A 19,686-nucleotide genomic window follows, 5' to 3' on the forward strand; every position below is an offset into this window, starting at 1 on the left:
GTGTTGTGTTCTTGGGCAAGACACTTTACTCTCACAGTGCCTCTCTCCACCCAAGTGTAAAAATGGCCCTGTTGGCCCTTGTGACCGAGTCGTACAAAGGGTCTATTGTCTTTCAGTTAGCAAGCCTTAAAGTTATCGCTGCCGCTATCCGTTAGATATATTAAAGGACTTCCTCCCGCCTATAGGTCTCGGTTTAGGCGTGGAACTCCAAAACTAAACAACAGTTATGCAAACTCAAGACGCAGTCGAGGGTTTACGTAACTTTCAAGAATTCTGCCAACCCCCACTTACTTACTTACTACTTACTTACTTAGATTAGGCAATGTAAACATGGAAAAAGTTGCTTTTATAAAATATTTCTCAAAAATGCGCGTGAATCTAAAACGTCACCACCGTGTTTACACACCCTCATCTGAACACAGCTATCGACCAATGAGAGCGCGCATAGCATCTCAGTTGTTTTATTATGGAACATCGAGTCACAACATTGCAAAGTTCCACGTATCAGAAAATCCTGTTTGATTTTAAACTACCTCGAAAAATAACGACACATACCTGGGCGTGTAATTTACGCCACGCGTAAGTCAGACCATCAACTCTTTCAGCGTCACTGCTTGAATAAACCAGGCCATAGCGATTCATCATAGCAAATGATTCCTCAATCGGGCCAATTGTCATGTCAATCCTATAGCAAAAATAAAATGTGTAGGACGACTTGACGAGACATATTTATAGACATAAAACCTCACATTGCGAGCCTTTGAATCACCTTGGTTATGAATACTCTGAGAAAACACACGTCCCTTTACTCTGGGATGCTTAACATTTAAGCATTTTGTGACAAAGAAGTTCTGTTAAAAAAGTTTTGCTTGACTGTGAAAACCAGTTGCCCTTCAGCTAAAAACGTTCATCAAACTCCTACAAATGGCTGCAAACTGTTTTAGTTCACAAATTATAGAGTACATACAGAGATTGTTATAATTATTTTAAATATAATTTTCTATTTCATTTGCTGGGTCAAGTAGCTGCTACTATCTGGTCATTGACCCGAGACCCGTCTCTTATTTGGACCGACCATGGTCCGTGGTCGTTCCCTATTGGGAAAAACTGTGCCCTCGGTTTTGAGTACGGTTACGCACACAGTTTATCTCAATACGGCCGTTCAGTCCGGCAAATAACATACTTATATTCCTCCACCATTAGCATGGAATTTTTCAGCTCCTTTGTTAGATGTCCCCGAAAGGGCGGTAAAAACATGGTGTTTTGAATCAGTAGAGCTGATGGCACTTTCAGTCTGTTTCTGACCCTTTTCTTCCCGATGATGCACCAACACAAACCTTATTTCCGACTCTCGTATCTCACTGAGGGCAGCCATACTGCTTCTCACATCATCAAGATCCTTAATACCACGCGCAAGTCGCTTGTTGAGGTTGTCAATGAACAAGAAGATTTCTTCCATGTCTGCACTTGCCTGCAAAACAAACCAGAAGCAAGTGCTTGTTTTAGCAGTAGTCAAAAACCCACACATCAATGTCCCACACATCATTTTCACTTTTTTTCTAACACTAAATATCTCAGATCTGAAAGAGTTTCAGAGAGACACATGGCAGCAATATCACTAGCTAATAGACGCATTGTGACAACGCGTGCAATTTATTGCCACGCTTCCGGCCTTTTGGGTCTCTTTGTCTTCGAAACTCTTGACTTCTTATTATCCAAGCATAGGTTAACAACCTATACAGGGAGACTGCTTCTTGGTATCGTTTCATCGTCACAGCTTTCCAACGTACATTTGTATTTTGATCAAAGAACTCTTGAGGTTGATCATGAACACGCACATGTAAAGAAATCCTCAACGACTTATTTCTCCGTTCAGAGTAAAAGAGATTTCAGCTATGTTTAGGAGGAGTAGGTAACGTGGCTGAGTGGTTAAGACGCTGCACTTGAGATCCGGAGGTAACGGGTTCAGATCCCCTTCTCTAACTGGAGTTGTTTCACAGTAGACCTTAGTTCAACTTAGCTTCGTGTGTTAATCGCTAACTGGTCTGCCTTCGGCCAGTTGGGTTAAATTTTACCCTTGTTATGTCTAATTTGATTTGTTTCTGATATTTAATTGCTCGGCCCCACTGGCCTATGACTATTAAATGAAGGTTATTTATTTATTTATATATTTATTTATTTTCAAATTTATTAGAAATCGAAACAAAAATGCAAGTAATGGAAAGATCAATAGCAAATTCCCATACATAACCAAATGTATGATAACAAGTAATGGCAAAACACTGCTATGCTACGAGTGATAAACAAACTAGCATTTTTTCAACATAACATTTGTCATCTCAGTAATGAACATATCAAACACAAATATTTAGTTTTAGTTAGTTACCTTCTCTGCCAGTGCCTTGCCAAATGCCTGCTTCCAGGCCTTAGTTTCAGTGACCAAAGCTTCTTTGATTCTATCAGTGAGATACTCAACAGGTCCAATGTGATAACTTCCAGGTAACTCCTCAATCTGAGTTTCCAGCCGCTGATAATACTTGATCTGTGCATCAAAGTCTGACAGCAATGGCTTGGACTCCATGAATTCCTTGACTTTTGTGTTGGGATCCTGAAAATTACAAAAAGCAAGATTAATTACGAGGAATGGGCTACAGTTTGGTCTACTTTGCTCAAGAACTTGCTTTATACGAGTTTCACTTTATTACGATGAAAACCGGAAACCGAATCTGACGATGAACATGAAACAAGCTGTTTTACAATCGCATGTATTCATTCCAGAAAGTTTTCCAAAGACGTTATTGACCAACAACCTTTGAGGTGGCTAATTTAGTAATGTTTAGCTATAACAAGAGCTAACAGCAGCAACTGATACGACTGTTCTAAACTATCAGATTTCCCATTTGCACAAAACAAGATTGTTTGTGACTTGATTTGTTTCTTGTGTGCATTTCCATTTAGCACCATTGGCACGTTTCTACTTCAAGGTCTGATTGGTCAAATCCATTTTGCTGTTATTGTTGTTGCTTTTGTGGTTACTGTTACTCTTGTGATTTGCCACACATCATTACTTTTCATTTTGTTTTGTGTCTGTGTAAAGAATGCCGTTGTTATGTAAGTCACATCGAAACTTAATGTTACCTGATTCCATAGTTCCTTGAACTGGTCCATTTCTTCTAAGATTTTTGTGGCGTCCATTTTCAGTGAACTTACAACTGAACTCAAAGTAATGACCACCTGCATGGACAAACGTAAGAAAAGTCTCAAGTCATCAACACAATACATAAATAATCGGTAATTTATCTACAACCTTAACACTTAACATGCATTAAATTGACCATCTGCTGGGTGTACGTAGTGTAGTTAGGCCTCAATGCAGTATTCTTTAGAATAACGAGGTAGTCGCGGAAAATGAGACGTTTTCAGCAATGCATCTTATTTAAAATCGAATACATTTGCACCAGCTATCGATGTAAACCTGTGTAAACTTTGAAGTTCACAGATGTTGTCAACCGCCTATCATTACTTAGCTGAAAGACATTGCACTTTTTATCCAAGGTTTTAGACTTGATGGTTGCAAACACTTTCTTACCTTTGTGACATCTTTGTGCTCAGACACAATCTTGTAAAGAGATTTGGGGACCAAAGGAGGAAGAACTTTTCCTTCTTCTGCGACAATGATTGGAGGCTGATGAATCACTCCATGTTGTTCCCATTCATAGACATTCTTGAAAAAATGTTAAAAAGTGTGAGATTACATGTCATATCGTGTACAAGAGGAAACGGGGTGTAACACTTATTAACCTACATTAAGTCTTTCAAATCTATTTGTAATGATTAGTGAAAAAATCTTAGTCACATCAACGAAATTATGGTGAATGTCACAGTCACTGTCTGTTATTTGCCACCAAGAAAGTTTACATTCAACAATTTCTCTGCCCTACCTGTGTCGTTTTAAGCATGATCTGGACGGTTTTGTTCAATGCCTGCTGAATGTCATCCAAACTTGGTTTCATTACTATTGATGGGATCTCTAAAACAATATCCGCCTGGAATAAATGAAACAAGAAAGGTGAGAAAGTGAAATGGAGGAAAAAGGCACGAGAAAGGGGAGAGGCGAAAATAAAGAGAGACAAAGGTGGTTGTAAAAAGGAAAGAAGAGGAAGCGGAAAACGATGAAACCGACTAAGCCAAGAGAACCATTCACCTTGAAAAGAGCTGGCGATTTCACATCTGCATCACTGCTGTCCTTGCTGTGTTTGCTAGCTGCTTGCATGCGCCGTTTAATGGCATCCAGTGACTGCCTTTTGGATTTCACCAAAGCTTCAATGCATCTCTGATTAAAAAAGATGAACAAGCCCCAATAGCAACATGGCATGCATTCCCAGCATCTGTTCCCTTTGTTGTTCTTTGCTTGCTTTGATTCGGGGTACAGGCATGGGTAGTTTTCCTCATCAAGTCCTGTTAATTCTGATGGCTTTAAGTTGTCTTTTAGAGTTTGAAGAAGGATGTTCACTGACGACTCCACTAAATGGTTGTACCTGAATACCGCGGATAAAAATTGCTCTTAAAAACTTTGTACATCAGAACATTGCACCGCAATGCAAATTTAAATTAGCGATAAATTGGTTGCTTTTATCCAATTACAAAAAATTAATTCTTCTCATTCATATAATAACCTATGAAACACATACTAACTTGGACAACGATTCTGCAGCGTCTTGGCAAGTTCTTTCAGTCACATCAACAAATTCCTCTACAGTGACAGCTTCATCATCAGGAAGATCGCAGAGTCGCGTTAACTCAATGTCTTGCAATGCTGCCTCTATACGGCACTCAAGCATGTCTTTTACCTAAGAAAGTACAGAGTTCACTCAAAAACTGCAACGTTCACCTATTGTATATTTACAGTGTAACTAAAATTTACTTGCATCAACTAAATTCAGCAAATCACGCAAACTTTCTTCTTGTGATTTCATACAAAATATCTGTCACTAAACCTGGATTTGTGAAACATAGCATTTGTATTTGTTTATCAAATAGGACAACAGGTCAACTATTTCCACTTTTGATGTCACAAACCAGTCGACGTCCAAACATTATCACAGGATGTGATAGTAACAAGAAACGTAAACTTGGACACGATAGAAATTTATCATATTGCGTGTGATTCTGGATCATTTCCCTCGCGAGATTTGCTGCAGCAATGCCGTTATTTGTTTTGTAATTGTGTTAAAAAAGAGGGATAAAACCCTCCAAAAAGGAAGTAAAAAAATGTGTGTTGCAACAAGAAAAACCTACCCCTTTTGTAAGAATCTCCAGTCCTTTTACTGATTTTTGAATGCTGTTGATGTCTGCCAAGAGGATTGCGACCATCGTTATGTTTATGCAAAATTAATGTCAGCGAATTTATGAAGAAATTGATAATAACAGACAACAGAAAGGAACAAGACAGAGTTTCAAGCAGAGTTCTCGAGATTAACCATACCCTTAAGGACGGAATAAAGTCTGCTAAACTAAAATCTTTCTTAAGGTACAATATATGATACAATGAATTTGTCAGAGCACTTTGCTAGCTTCCAAACATCTTCAGCAAGCAAACAATTTCGTCTTTATTTTCACACAGAATTAGATCCGTATGTAGACGTCAGCTTCATACTTGTTTAACAATTGACTCTTGGCTTAGCATTACATAGCCTTATCTAAACACTTAAAGGTTCGGAGAATTCTCGAAAGTTATGAAAACCATTGACTGCGTCTCGAGTTTGCATAACTGTCTCGAATTCTCTGAATCCCCTTCGCGTTTACATGAGACTATGTAAATACGGAAAAAGTGCTCTATTGTTTAAGTGGTGCAAGCTTACGTACGCATGTACTGAGTTAAATGGCGTGGCGTGATGCAAACTTTTTACAAACAGCTAGGTAGATGATGTACTCACACGAGTAGACATTCAGGGACGTCCAGTTCAGCATGGTCAAACCAGGCTTGATAGTTTCATCTACACGGCTGGTAAATGGTTTCATAAGGGGTAGCACGTTTTCTGGAATATCTGCAACAACTCCATCATACTCCTTCAAAACCTCTTGAAGCCTACAAACAAAAATAAATATTTAACATCTATATGAAAAGCAGATAAAGTATTACGAACGGATTCTCACTGAAATATTGAGCAACTAATAACAGTTTTCACTGAGTTGAAACATTTAGAGAGGATGGGACATTTTATTAGACCTAGCCAGTTTCCATGTGGGTCCACTATAAAGGCAGGTAAAATTCGAATTTGCAACATTGGTTTTTCAGAAGGGCGGAAAGCCAGATTACCCAAGGAGAAACCTCCAGAACAGAGACAAGAACCAACCAAAAAGGTCAACCTACATGTACATAGGACACCACGTCGGGATCAAACGCGCGCCTAGACTGCGCGCAGTCTCTCTTTTCCTCGAAAACCGTTGGGAAAAACGCAAAACATAATTATAAGCGTGCTTAATTGTTTTGCGTAACCGTTTTGCGTTCTTCCCACGGATTTTCGAGGAAAAGAGAGACTGCTCGCAGCCTAACGCGCACCAAATTGGTGGGAGATGAGCGCTCGCGTCACTACGCCATCCTTAATTACTCCCAAAGTTTGGAAACATTGTCCCTCTTAAAAAAACGTCGATCCAAACGATGGACACTGATAAAGCGTGCTGCAGCTGTCTTTCACTATAAAACATTTTGTATGCTTTCTACACAATTCTGCATGCATGCATTTCTTTGTTGATTATCAGTTCACTGCGACAGGTCCCTAATAAAGCTTAATAAAAGTACGCCGTCTTTTATTTGAATACTCTCAGCACTAATAATAATAATAATAATAATAATAATAATAATAATTGCGAATCTTTAATTGCCCCGATAAATGTCGTAGAGGTTAGTTTCTTTTGCTTTTCATTAAAAGAGCATAAATGGTTGTCCTGAGATACACCTTATTCCTTCATACATTGCTCGCTTATTTAAGTCCAGCTACAGAAATAAGCTCTACTTAGGCATAAGTATGACCAACAAAACCCACCCTACCTCCTCTCTAAAATTATAACTAGCTTATCTATAGAGGTTAAAAGGGGGAAAATATGATTCTCTATGGTATCACATAAAATTCATTAAATTCAATTAATACATAATTATGTACCGGTTGTTGCATGTTTTGAATTGCTCCTCTTTCAGGCACATAACTTGAGCTGCCTCAGGGATCTGTAAACACATTAAAATCACACGATACTCAGCATCAACAAGCAAGACGCATGATAAAACAGAATGCATATCACTTTACGCCTTGAAATTCATATAAAAGAGGAATGTCACTATAGAGAAAACTGGAAAAAGCATTGACAAATCTGCATTCATATGTGACTCTAGTTGTAATTGGTTAACAAAATGCTACTCTCTTGATAAAACCTTAAACTCAGCAATACTGATAAATGCTAACCTCGAGGTTCAGCCGTCGCATACATTTTGCTTCCTGGATTAACTCGAGGATTTGTGGATCAAAGTTCACAAAGAGTTTCTGTATAGAACAAAAACAGTGGAGTCAGTAACAGTTTGGAATTAATTTTAAAAGAGTGCTATAAAACACTTTATGGAAGAACATACCTTGGTTTCTGGGTGTCTGACAAGTAGCGATGCATTTAACCCACTCTTAGCAAGTTCCACTGCTTTGAACCAGCCACGATGATAAAGTAACTACACAGATGAGGGAGAAACAGAAACACATTGAATGTTGGTAATCATACCCTGAAACCTGTATTGAGAATGAATAACAGATACTTTTTACTTATAAATTGATACACTGATGTATACAGCCAAAAAGGCATAAGAGGCAAAAACAAAGATAGTGATGACGTGAGGTGCCCATATTTGTTTTAATAGAAACATGTGCAAGAGTCACTGTGTTCAGAGAAAGTACACTAAAAATAGCTTTGTATAAGAAATAAATACCTCAAATTCTACAAGCACAGCTGCATTCTTGTTGTAATTACGAATGATTCTCTTTGCATCTTCCCCCTAAAGATGGTTAAGGACCATCAGGCAACATGAATCAGAATAAAAAGAACTAGGAAACACGCTTATGCACCAAGAGCAACAGTCTTTAGAAATTAAATTTCCATTTTGCAATTAAATTAAATCAAATAACTTTGCAAAAGCACACACAAAATATTTATTTGTTCCACTTACCTTTAAGATTTCAGGGTATGTCTTGAATACTCTCATTGGCTCGTGAATTCTTCTAAAAAGCTGGCGAGCCCAGGTTATTTTACCAGCCACCTAAAAAAATCAGACAAGTCACAAGCATTTGTTTATTTTGTGTTCCCTTGGCACTCTTTGACAGAAACGGACTAAGGTAAAGTCAGCACATAACATTACATACTTCTAGGGAAACTTCGAATTCGCAACATAAACTTAAGTTAGAATAAAAGGCTTACTGGTGGTAAGTTTCGGAGAATTGGTGGATCATTTTTCTGTTTCTGGTACAATTTCTTGCATGTTTCAAGATCCCTTAAAAAATAAAAACAAGGTAACTTATTAAGACCACATCATAAGCTACCTCACAGCACTGCTGACATTATATTAATAAACAGACTATATCTTTCCCTTGTTCTTTCTATTATAACAGTTTTTGCATATAATTATGCAAATCTATGTCTCTTAAAATGTAAAGGATAAATTAAAAAAATAATAATAATTTTAGTATAATTTTAACTTAATGGCTTAATACCTGCCATACTGCAGAAGAATCCTCTGGTACTTGTCATGGAGATACAATTGAACTCCTGCTATGTTTTGGAATTTTTGCAGGAGCTCTAGAGCCCTCAAGGTCTGAAGAGAAAATTGGATGCTCTTGAGACAGTAGTTTTATGTCACTGCAAGATGCCAAGACAAAACTAAATCTTGGCAGAACTCTATTTGTAGACATTCTGTTGATCATCTCTTGACAACCACAAAGCTCTCTAGGTAACAAGTCAAGAAACAAGGTAATCTGGTGAAATAAAACACTTACAGACAGTGGTTTCTCAAACCAAGAGTCAACAAACATTTGCAACTGTTGTTTCAATCCATCGATGCTTTGTTTAAATTCCTCATAGTCAAGATCAAACTGCAACAAACAAAAAACAAAAAAGTATTGCAGAGACATATATCATGTACCATTCCACTGCCATGTAGTCACTTTTTATCCATTCTTTCTCAGACTTCTTACTACCTTTTCACTCTGTTTTCAAATATCACAGCCCCCAAAATTGCTTACTTTGATTTTCCATCCACCCTCAAAATACATGTGTGGTTTTGTACCAGAAAGGTAATATGTTGTCATATCAAGAGCAGCATGGTCTGTTGCAATACTCCATACTGGAGACGCCTGGTAGTTTGCCAATGATGGTGCTAAATTCAGGTTTGATTACACAATTTGAATACAGTGTAAAACGTTCACACTGATGTTACGTACACCACTCACATCTTGTCAGGTTTCTCCAGCAATTTGCCAAAACTTATTTTACACCAAGGCAGAGAGAAGTAGTTAGAATCTTACTCTTACAACATGCCATGTAAGTGCAACTCAAGAGCCATTAGATCACTGCAATAAAGTAATCTGAATACTTAACCAGTGGCAACTGATCCATCCCTTCATACCTCTCCTTTTCTGTGATCCAACAAGTCGTAGCCTTTCTTTTTCACACTTGTCACTATCGAATTGTAGCGCACAATCATGGTCTCCATGCCCTGAAAAGAGTCAACATGGTTGAACAAAGATTAAACATAACTGATTCCCCAAACAGGGAGAAAGCTGGATATCTGAAACCTGACTTTCATGATGGTTACATCTATGACAACAGATGAGGTAAGGAAGAGGACTGAAGAAGTTTAAATGAGAAAAGAATAGTAAAAACAAATACTAACTATAACACACAAATGAATGCTTTATTTGGGCATGCATTTGAGGAAATTATTCGAGGGCATATTGGTGACATTCAAGAGTCCTTCACTGACTACCTTGAAGACTGTAAGCTAGAAACAGTAGAAAATATCACTTTCTTTTACCCACAGGGTTAATTACTAATGACTTGTACAAGCAGCCTTGACTGATAATGTACTTCAATCAATGTACAGTATATTAAAACACACCAACGAACTATACCTCAATTTTGATGTTATTTACACCAGCAAAAGTTTCCATGGTGTTTAGCATGTCATTAATCTTTTCCAGTCTCTTGCAGAATGCATCAAATTTACCAAAGATGTAATTCTCACTGTGAGAAAAATATTAAGAATGTGCTGCTGGCTTCAAATTCTAATTGCTTATTAACTTTCAATAATAAGAGTGTTAACTTTAACTTCTAACAGTTCATGGTTACCAGTGAAGTATCGTGAAATGAGAAAAACACAAGTATGCTACAGAAATTACCAAGATACCCGATCGTTGGTTTGACAATTTGGGTGCCCGTGCAACAACGTGGCACTAACAAAAGTAGTATAGAAAGTGAAACTGGGGTGTAAACTACAATGAACATATCATTACCTGAATTCAAATTGTCTTTCATTTGGATTTTCTCGCAGCTTCTGCTTGGTTCGATGAAAACACCTCTGGTACTCTTCATTGAGCCTAATGCACTCATTCAATCTTCCAGACAACACCTCCCTGAAAACAGGAATAAGATGCATTGATGCACGTGGAAACTGACAAAACACTTCACTGGATACTGTGTATTCAAACAGAGAATAGAATGCTACCCTTAACTGGTAGGAAGTAAACTGCTGCTGGGCAGAGCAGGTAATATTATTATAAGCAATCAATGTGTCTAGTGCATACCTTGAATGTTCCCAGATCTTCATAACATCTCGATTGATGTAAGCCTTACAAGTAGTTATCATCTGGTTTGTGACTTTGACAAAAAGAGATGTCATTCTCTCAGAAGTGTTGTAGTACTGGGAGATGCTGTGGATCATTCGGATGGCATTCATTAAACTGGGAATGTGTTCCACCATTTCTGTCTGTTGGAAGTAAATACAATTGTCAATAAATTTTCCAACTAATGCAGAATGAACTTGGCTGGGCAGAAAAAGAAGCAAGAGGCAAATGCATACACTGGAATGTTATTAACTGCAAACAAAACTTTGACATGTTCAAGTCATGGACAGAAGAGGCAAAAACTAATGCATGAGAAAAAGTCATAACATGTCACAGCAATTCAAATTCTCAAATTAAAGTGAATAATGCTGCATACAAGTACTATAAATGAAGCATTTTCTGCATACATACCGGAGAGCACTTGATTAAAGGTCCAAAAAACTTGTCCAGTGTGTACAGATATTTCACATTGTCCTTGGCTTCATTAGCAGCATCTGTTATCCGACTATCCTAAATTTTGGAATCAGTGCAAAATGCTTAGGTATCACATTTTATTTAGGTCCTCTCATCACTTTTAAAATGACAGTTGACATTAATTAAAATTCCAATTAACAACTTAAGTGCTAGCTCCTGTGAGTCCAAGGATTAATTTCTGAGTGTTTAGTCAGAAGAATGGACCTCAGGACTGGAATTTTCGGGTTGACATATATAATTTGCAGTTTCCCTTGACAGCCATTCGATACATTGGCTTCAGCTGGTAAAACAATAATTGAGCCATACAGATTTTTTCTACTTGAGGTGAGTCTGAAAATTTTCCACGGCCTTTTTGGTGAAGGTTTGAGCCTAAGTGACTGAGGTGCGATAGATGGACACTTTTAGAAATTAGAGAAAGCAAATGTTACATGTACTCTTTGTTGATTCTTCGACCAAAGTAGTTAGAGTAAAACTCCAGAAGCAGTACCTTATTGAAAGGGGATTAGACAAAATGAGTATCACTGTATGATAGTGAGAATGAGAATGAGACTGACACTGGTAATGATAATGATAATGATAATGATAATGATAATGATAATGATAATGATAATGATAATGATGATGATGATAATGATAATGATAACCATAATGATAACAAACACCATACCAACTCCTTCCAGTGTTTTAGACTTCTTGATTTAGCTGCATGCAGAACTCCTACAGTGGCTTTGCAGTGAGGGCTCTTCACCTGGTCCAGAAGGCTGTACGAGACAATGAAAACTCTGAGTTTTATTTAGCAAATCAAATTTATAAGTTAAAACTAACAAAACCACAATACAGGGACTTAAAGCAGTCTGGAACACCCAACAGGAAGCCAAATCTTTGGCTCAAAAGAGTGAGGTAGAAAACAACCATCAGCACTGATGCCCTTCATGTACAGTATGCTTCAAAGGATGAGTCGTTCATTCACATTCAACTAACCAGTGCAGTCATCATCATCATACTTGTAGTTGTGGATGCTGAACCATGTAGCATTCCACACAACCCAAAACACAGCAAATTTTGGATTTTTGAAAGCTTATTTTTTAGTGACAATTAACAAATCAAATGTGGTTTAGCATGGTCTGTACTCTTATTGACAATGAGTACGCCTCATCAAAGTGGTAAAAATGTTGTGGACTCACAAGGCACACATGTTTTATCAAAGATAATGAAAGAAATCATTGTCAAGATTTGTTGCCAATTGAAAACACCGACTCGGACTTGAAAATACGTGCACTGCACTATGCAAATGAGCTACTTGTATGCGTCAGACTTTCCTGTCAAAAACTTTTGCAAACTTGCTCAACAAGCAGAAACAATAAGAAAAAAATTGTTTGGGAAAAGAGTAATGACGCGTACTTGTTGTCAATAAGAGTACAGACCACGATAAACCACATTTCAATTTGTTTTTTACCACAATATCAACGTCAAAGAAAATGTTTTTTTCAGAGCATGAGCTAAAAAAGGCATTGTGCGACACATTGACACAAGCAGCGTGGTATGGACTCTTATTGACAATGGCAAATTAGCCCATCAGATTGCGAGATTAGCAGCAATTGTGGTAAAATATATGCTTCACTAAGCTTTCCACTGATCTGACTTCCATTTCCTGGTGGCAATACTGACATCTTAGCAGGCTTGCACAAAAGGCAATAATATGTCACAACAGAGCTAGCTTTTCTAAAAAAAAAAGACAAACAATAAACAATTTTCAGGGGCACGTACACATTAAACTTGGCCATCCTTTCTTTCCAGTGTTCAAGTTCTGCTGTTGGACCAATGTCATCAGCCTCTTTTCTCATCTAAGAAAAAAAGAATATTATGTACTTGTTGATTGCCTTGCAGGAAAGAGTAGTTAATCCCACGCTGGCAAGATAGCCCTCCGACAGCACCCTCAGTAAAGGATTTGGTTCATCTTGCACACTTGTAGAGTTACTTCCTAGCATAAACTGTGTTTGTCAGGTTCCCCTTCCTTTTCACTGATACCCAATATATTCTCCTTGATCAAGAAACACTAGTGTGAAAGAAAAGCATCTTGCCCAGCAGCAATATACACAGTGGGCCCTGGCTAGGCTTGGTCAGGCTAAACCTAGCTTGTTAATTCAGTCTAAGACTGCCAGAGAGTTTCAATAAACTACTAAATTATAATTATAATCCAGAGTCTTGTGCAGCAAGCACCATGTAAAAATGGGAAGTTAAATTACATGTACAAGCAAATAAAAGTCTGCAACCTACCTGTTCACTCTCAGCAAGAACTTGCTCAATTACTTTGGACCACAGGGCTACAAGACCCTCAAGTTTGTCCAACACATCAGGATTATTTGCTGAAAGAGAAACAGTGTGTAAATATTTGTTCCAGGGAAAACCCCCATCCTAATCTGCTTCTTGGGCTTAAATCATCCTCTATTGATAGCGGTTCACAGTGATGCCAAATGAATCCTTGATACGTTTTAGATAATTGCCAAGTAATTTATCTTTAATAAAAAAAGAGCATTATAAGTAAGCCAGCTGTAATTTAATCAGCATTATTGCATGGTAATAGATGTTTTGTGACTAGTGCATGTATAAATAGTGTAAGTATAAGTAGGGTAAGGAGCAAGTACTGTGTAAGTGTAGATGTAAGTAGTGTAAGAGTTCGTCCTGTAAATAAAATTGCATTATAAAAGAAAAAAGTGTGCAATATCTAGTCATGATCCAACTGACTGAGCAGGCTTGGCCAATTAAGGATTTATCATGTCATATAAGGAACACCATTATGTCCTTGCCAGAAACAGCAGGTGATCAACAGAGCAATGTACTGCCTGCTTGAGTAGCCAGTCATAACATAGCATTTGGCTCATTTTGTCCACATGATAAAAGGGGTTCAGATTACAGACCAACTGAACATCATTCTGCTTGAACAACTGAACGATCCACCTACACTGTTCCACCAATCTCCCACTGACTACTTGACTGACCTGTTGGGCCGCAGTTGATAGTACAAGTGATACGGCGTGCTGTTTGGCCAACTTACACTGCTCTATTGATCCCCCGCTGCCCCACCCATTAACTATTTGACTGACCATGGGCAGCAGTTGATAGTACAAGTGATACACATGAAACATTGCTTAATCATAGTTAACTATTCAAAACATAGTTCTTAAGCTCTTCTCACCAGCAAGTACATAATCTGTAGGGGTTCTGAGTCCATCAAGTAATGGTCCCAAGTCATGATCACCAAGCTGAACTCTGCATTCCCGCAAAAAGAACAAGAAAGTAACTTCAGTCCTAATCTAATCGCTACACCAAATAATGGATCCCAAGGGAGTCTGCTATAACAAGACCTGACTGTATAATCATTATGTTACCTACATACATGTACACTAGACGCCAAAATTGGACAAAACTGACATGGAATTGCAAACAGCATAATCTGATCTCTAATGTCTCCAGTATCACAATGTATTTTTCCACCCATTCACCCTTACCTCCCTTTCAGGCTACTTCTGGCTCCACCCAAAATTCCAACAAACTTATCAAGCGACTCCAGGAATTCTTGTACTTGCCCACTGTTACTTGGAAGCTCACCCCAATTCTGTAAAAAGAGTTACATTAACTGTGTCTTTCAAAAAAAGATCTCTGACCTTAAAATCTCAACCAATAGTTTTACATTGCCTTCTATCTGTTACATTTACTGTTTCAGTGATTGTCTTATTGGTCATCTCAGAAAAGCACAGCCCATAAACTTTTCAGAAAGAACTTGTCTACCAATATTTTCCAATCCTAGCCCTATTAACTTGTGCAACATGTACTTCACTAACATCTAATAGATGTGACTATTTATCTGCAGGTTGTTTTCAGGCAAAAAGTTACAACACACCTCTTGTTTCTGAAGTGCAGGGATCATAACACTTCCAATAAGTTTTTGAAATCCTTCTAGAACATCACCCTTGGACACATCCATTGCCATAAAGTTTACTTCCTGCAAGTAGCAAGCACTTTTCAATCAATCAAAAGAGAAACATGGGCATTTAATTAATAATAATTTAATTATAATATTATTACTAATAAACATTTATACCTGAGCAATATTTTGTATAGTAATTGCCTTGGTTGATGAACGGAGAAATATTAGGCAAGTACCACAGAGTTCCTAGAAGAAACAAAATTAGCAATTATCAATAAAATAGCACTTAATTTTTACATAATAATTTAATAATTTATAAATTACAGGGCTGTCACTAAGGGCCATAACCCAGTAACACCTGCTATGGCTGAGCAAAATTGCTTGATTTTCCCTTGATGCTATGCATGAAATTGCCTGTTGTAGATAGAATTCAACCACAAAGTAACAAGACTAGTTTGCTATGGGTGTGGAAAACGAGGCTGCAGGTGACTCAAAACTTAATCACAACCTTGAATTCAGCTTTTGAAAAGTGCATTCAACAGTATGCATACAGCTTCTACATGTACAGTATGGGGTAGGCATGGCATTTCTTACAATGACATGTTCAAACCCGGTGATAAATAATGGCTGCTATCAAATGAGAATGCAATACTTCTCCAAAATAGCCCCCTTGGAGACAGAGGAAAGTGGCTGTTGTAGAGAGGTAGCTGTTATGGGGAGGTAGGGGTGTAATATGACACTTCTTTTCAGGGGTGTAACATTTAAAAAAAAAAAAATTGCTTATTTTATTTATCATGTAAATCAAAAATGTATCAATAACATTAACAGAAAGAGATAACACAAATGGGGTTCTGTATACACTGTTCAGCAGTCATTGATTAGCTGGCCACCGCCAAGAGGTTATTTTGGCAGTTTGGATGAGTTTTAGTGGGTGTGCCATTGTGGAGAGGTGGCCTTTGTAGAGAAGCGTGAATGTATGGACTACGGTCAGCTGGCAACAAAAAAGTGGCTGTCATAGAGGGGTGGCAGTTGTAGAGAGGTAGCCATCGAGATGTCAGGGGTCCAAGATAGCTGATAGTAGACTGAGAGAGCAAGTCCAAGGGAAAATGATTTCATGAATGAGTTCAAGATAGCAGGGATTTCAAGATAACCTAGTTAGAGATGGTGGGGTTCTACTGTAACAGTCCTTTGTATACATCGCATGCCTACAATACTTAAACGTCTAAAAAGAAACTGTGGCTTTACTAATCTAGTATGAACACATTAACTTCAACAAGTGGTTGCTTGCTTGCCAATACTGTACCTCTGTGTTCCCTCCTGTGATAAAGAGTTTTCTGGGTGAATTGGCAGCCTGTGAGCTTAGGTCGACTCTGTTTATCTGGAAATTAACCAGGCCCAATAAATACGAATGGAAAACACATGTTAAATAATCAGTTCTACTGACCACCTTTGCAAATTGTAATGGAAGAATATTGCCTTTGAAAGTGTTTCTGGAAATTATGGACTAAGCGATAACAGAGGCAACTTACATTGCATTCCTGATAGAAAAACATTATTTTCCTTGATCCATCTGTAGCAAAAAAATCTTCAATTTGGTGAAACTGTGGAAGATGAAAAAAGATCTTGATATTATTCCTTCATAATTGAAGTGTATGGAATGACTTGAATGATAAGTTGGTAGGAGGTGCTCATGCCAGACTAGACTAAACTGAAAGAGAAGAGAAGAGATCTAGACGAGAAAACTAAAGTATACAAAAGTAATACAAAACAGTTGAAGAATAAAGAGATGGCATGGAGGTCTGAAAAAGGAAGTGGACAGCTTATAATATTAGGCTCGCTATTTCCTTCCTTCCTGGATAAAAAAAAAAATTGAATCCCCAAGTGTGCTGGACAGGTTGACCAATCTCCCAAATAAGGAGGAAGCTAACTGGTGATAAAAGAAGTTAAAATTCTAAAGTTTCTAAGGCTATTAATATCTCCAGGGGGTAGAGAGCAGTGTATAATTGCAAGATAGAATCAGAACAGAGTGATGTATGTGTTTTCCCAGCAAACATACAGGTTCATGCATCCTGCTGAACTTCAGAATGAAAAATTCCCAGTGCAATTGTATTACAGAAAACCTACTTTGTCATCTCCCAAAGCGAAGTCTTCAATCACAGCCAAATCTGCTCCTACGTAATCAGCAATCTAGAAAAAAGCAATAATTATTATTAACAATGACCTAAATCTGGATGAGGACAGTCGAGCCAGCTTCGTATATTTTAAAATGCAATGAATGTAATTGCACATACACCTACAGTGTAGTCAACAACCATAACAATAAACGTATTATATGGTATTACATGTACCTTGGATAGTATGAAGTTATGTCTCGAATCCATCTGAAAACGAAACAACACAAAATTGTTACTACAATTGCAATTTATCAAATCTAATTAATAATGAAACTCTGACAATTTTAAAAGAATATATTAGTTACATGGAATGGAAGCTATTTATAGCAGTCTTTGCTGAATTGTAATAGCATGCAGTGAAATAAAGATTACAGGTAGGGACCTTTTTGTAATAAGTTCAGAGAAGAAGGACAAGAAGTTGACACCAAACTGGCCAAATCTGCTAGCTTGTCCCCCAATGTCCCCAAACCCTGTCACTAATCCACCCTGTAGAACTAGCAATAGTAACACTAAGCTTCCCAGGGGTGAGGCAGACCAATGGGGGGGGGGGGGGGAGGGTAGAAGAAGAGTTTTCCTTTGTGAGTTTCTTGGCAGCAATAATTCGGAAAGGCCAGTATGATACATAAAATTACATTTTTGTGATATGATTGACTGAATACATAAAGAGGTCAAATCATCACAGGACATGTTGAGTAATCAAGTCTGTTTAACATTAAGTTTACTGAGGGTCAACCTGGCTCAAAAGGCTAAGACCTGGAAAAATACAATCATATAAGATCCAGTGATATGTTGAAACTCCACTCTTAGCCTAGTAGTTCAATGAACATGTAATAACAAGGTTATATCCGGAAAGTTAGGTCATGATTTATACTATGCAGGCTAAGAAGATTACTGCTAGTGCTTTTGTGACCTTTCATTACAGATCATGTCTGTATGTACAATCCTGGTTGTACATCCAGTCTGTTGACTCTGTTCGTATCATCAAGTCTGTCAATATTCTTGTCCAAGAAATCTAGTTTTGGATTGATTAAATTCATTGGGTGATTCCAGAAAATATCCATACCCATACCATGGGCAGCATCTCGGAATTCCAAGGGAGAGGGGGGTTTCTTGGACTGCATGGGGGGTTTCAGCTCTAAATTTCCAGAGGGAGAATATGGCGAAAGCTTCACTTGAAATTGCTTTTCAGTTAACTTTTCTAGTTTGTAAATCAAGCACAACCTGACCACGGAAGTAGGATAAAGATCGATCAAGCAGGTGTTGGCGTTCATGCAGATGAGAGAGCAGATGGGTTGTGTAACAATATCAGCATCGAAGAGGCCTTAAAGTTGATGAATTAGTAGATAGATTAATAAAATATAAAAAAGTCTGTGTTTCTGGTTGCGTGCAAAAAACGTGCACCAGTCTCTCATTTCCAAATGGAATGCCTGACACATTTGTACTAGTCTGCATTACTATAGGTCAGCAGTTACTCAATGAACAAACTTTTCAATATGACAGGTGACAGCACATCGTGAACTTTACTTTTGTCTTCCAGTTGTATCAATATGATCTACTCTCCTTAAAATATCAAGCTAATGAATGGAAAATTTCAGAGGTAAGCAAGTTACTTAAAGAAGGGAAAGCTACGGTGTACTTTATTAAACGTTAACAGACTTGAGTTGCTTGTTTGCTTGACCAAAAATTGTGAGCAGAATTTTCTTGGAGGGAGGGAAAAGCGCAAGTTTCCCGTTCATTAGAAGTTCTGGGCAGTCAAACAGGAATTCCAAAGGGTCTGAAAAAGATTGGAAATTCTGGAGGGGAGGAGGTGTTAATGATTTTGGAATTCGGAGGGCATGGGGGTACAGTATTTTGGAATTTCCGAAGGCAAGGTGGGTTTAAATGTTCATGGCACACGTGGTATAGGATATAGATATTTTTCTGGAATCAAACATTTTCAATTTTAGTGCTCTCAAATTCCTTCTTGCATCAGCCTAGTGAATGTTCAGTAGAAATAATTTCAAGCAAAACAACTCACTTCACAAACTTTGAATGCCAAAACAACATTACAGAAAAATAAGATAATTTATTTGTGGTCTTATCTTCCCAGTAGACCTGAGAGACAATTAATCTTCTGCGAAAGCTTGGAAATTCTTATCTCTGACCACCTAGCCTTGCTCACCTCTCTGTTCAACTGAGATATTTTATTCCCTTTACAAATCCCACAGATGCAGGGTTCAACATCTGATCAGCTGTA

The 19,686-nt window shown here is 37.8% G+C and overlaps 1 protein-coding gene across 3 annotated transcripts in view; it reads right to left on the minus strand.

The window, feature by feature from the left end:
* LOC145480650 (dynein axonemal heavy chain 5-like) overlaps positions 1 to 19,686 on the minus strand; it is a 175,897-nt gene that overhangs the window by 42,258 nt on the left and 113,953 nt on the right. For 2 of the 3 annotated variants that reach the window (XM_081458931.1, XM_081458933.1), the window contains exons 4-37: positions 17,625 to 17,657; positions 17,401 to 17,463; positions 16,806 to 16,877; positions 16,580 to 16,654; positions 15,451 to 15,522; positions 15,250 to 15,351; positions 14,858 to 14,964; positions 14,545 to 14,618; positions 13,626 to 13,714; positions 13,116 to 13,192; positions 12,016 to 12,109; positions 11,286 to 11,384; positions 10,836 to 11,017; positions 10,545 to 10,664; positions 10,164 to 10,275; positions 9,659 to 9,748; positions 9,030 to 9,125; positions 8,748 to 8,848; positions 8,455 to 8,527; positions 8,207 to 8,296; positions 7,970 to 8,035; positions 7,625 to 7,714; positions 7,461 to 7,538; positions 7,164 to 7,225; positions 5,937 to 6,088; positions 5,299 to 5,351; positions 4,696 to 4,850; positions 4,205 to 4,538; positions 3,942 to 4,046; positions 3,590 to 3,724; positions 3,139 to 3,234; positions 2,387 to 2,608; positions 1,338 to 1,471; positions 556 to 685 (exon numbers count right to left, since the gene is read on the minus strand). In XM_081458931.1, coding sequence (XP_081315057.1) covers positions 556 to 685; positions 1,338 to 1,471; positions 2,387 to 2,608; positions 3,139 to 3,234; positions 3,590 to 3,724; positions 3,942 to 4,046; positions 4,205 to 4,538; positions 4,696 to 4,850; positions 5,299 to 5,351; positions 5,937 to 6,088; positions 7,164 to 7,225; positions 7,461 to 7,538; positions 7,625 to 7,714; positions 7,970 to 8,035; positions 8,207 to 8,296; positions 8,455 to 8,527; positions 8,748 to 8,848; positions 9,030 to 9,125; positions 9,659 to 9,748; positions 10,164 to 10,275; positions 10,545 to 10,664; positions 10,836 to 11,017; positions 11,286 to 11,384; positions 12,016 to 12,109; positions 13,116 to 13,192; positions 13,626 to 13,714; positions 14,545 to 14,618; positions 14,858 to 14,964; positions 15,250 to 15,351; positions 15,451 to 15,522; positions 16,580 to 16,654; positions 16,806 to 16,877; positions 17,401 to 17,463; positions 17,625 to 17,657 — 3,633 coding nt within the window. The remainder of the gene's footprint in view (positions 1 to 555; positions 686 to 1,337; positions 1,472 to 2,386; positions 2,609 to 3,138; positions 3,235 to 3,589; positions 3,725 to 3,941; positions 4,047 to 4,204; positions 4,539 to 4,695; positions 4,851 to 5,298; positions 5,352 to 5,936; positions 6,089 to 7,163; positions 7,226 to 7,460; positions 7,539 to 7,624; positions 7,715 to 7,969; positions 8,036 to 8,206; positions 8,297 to 8,454; positions 8,528 to 8,747; positions 8,849 to 9,029; positions 9,126 to 9,658; positions 9,749 to 10,163; positions 10,276 to 10,544; positions 10,665 to 10,835; positions 11,018 to 11,285; positions 11,385 to 12,015; positions 12,110 to 13,115; positions 13,193 to 13,625; positions 13,715 to 14,544; positions 14,619 to 14,857; positions 14,965 to 15,249; positions 15,352 to 15,450; positions 15,523 to 16,579; positions 16,655 to 16,805; positions 16,878 to 17,400; positions 17,464 to 17,624; positions 17,658 to 19,686) is intronic. The other variant, XM_081458932.1, reaches the window with a different exon arrangement.

Source organism: Orbicella franksi, chromosome 3, assembly GCF_964199315.1.
Source record: "Orbicella franksi chromosome 3, jaOrbFran1.1, whole genome shotgun sequence".
Classification (NCBI taxonomy): Eukaryota; Metazoa; Cnidaria; class Anthozoa; order Scleractinia; family Merulinidae; genus Orbicella; species Orbicella franksi.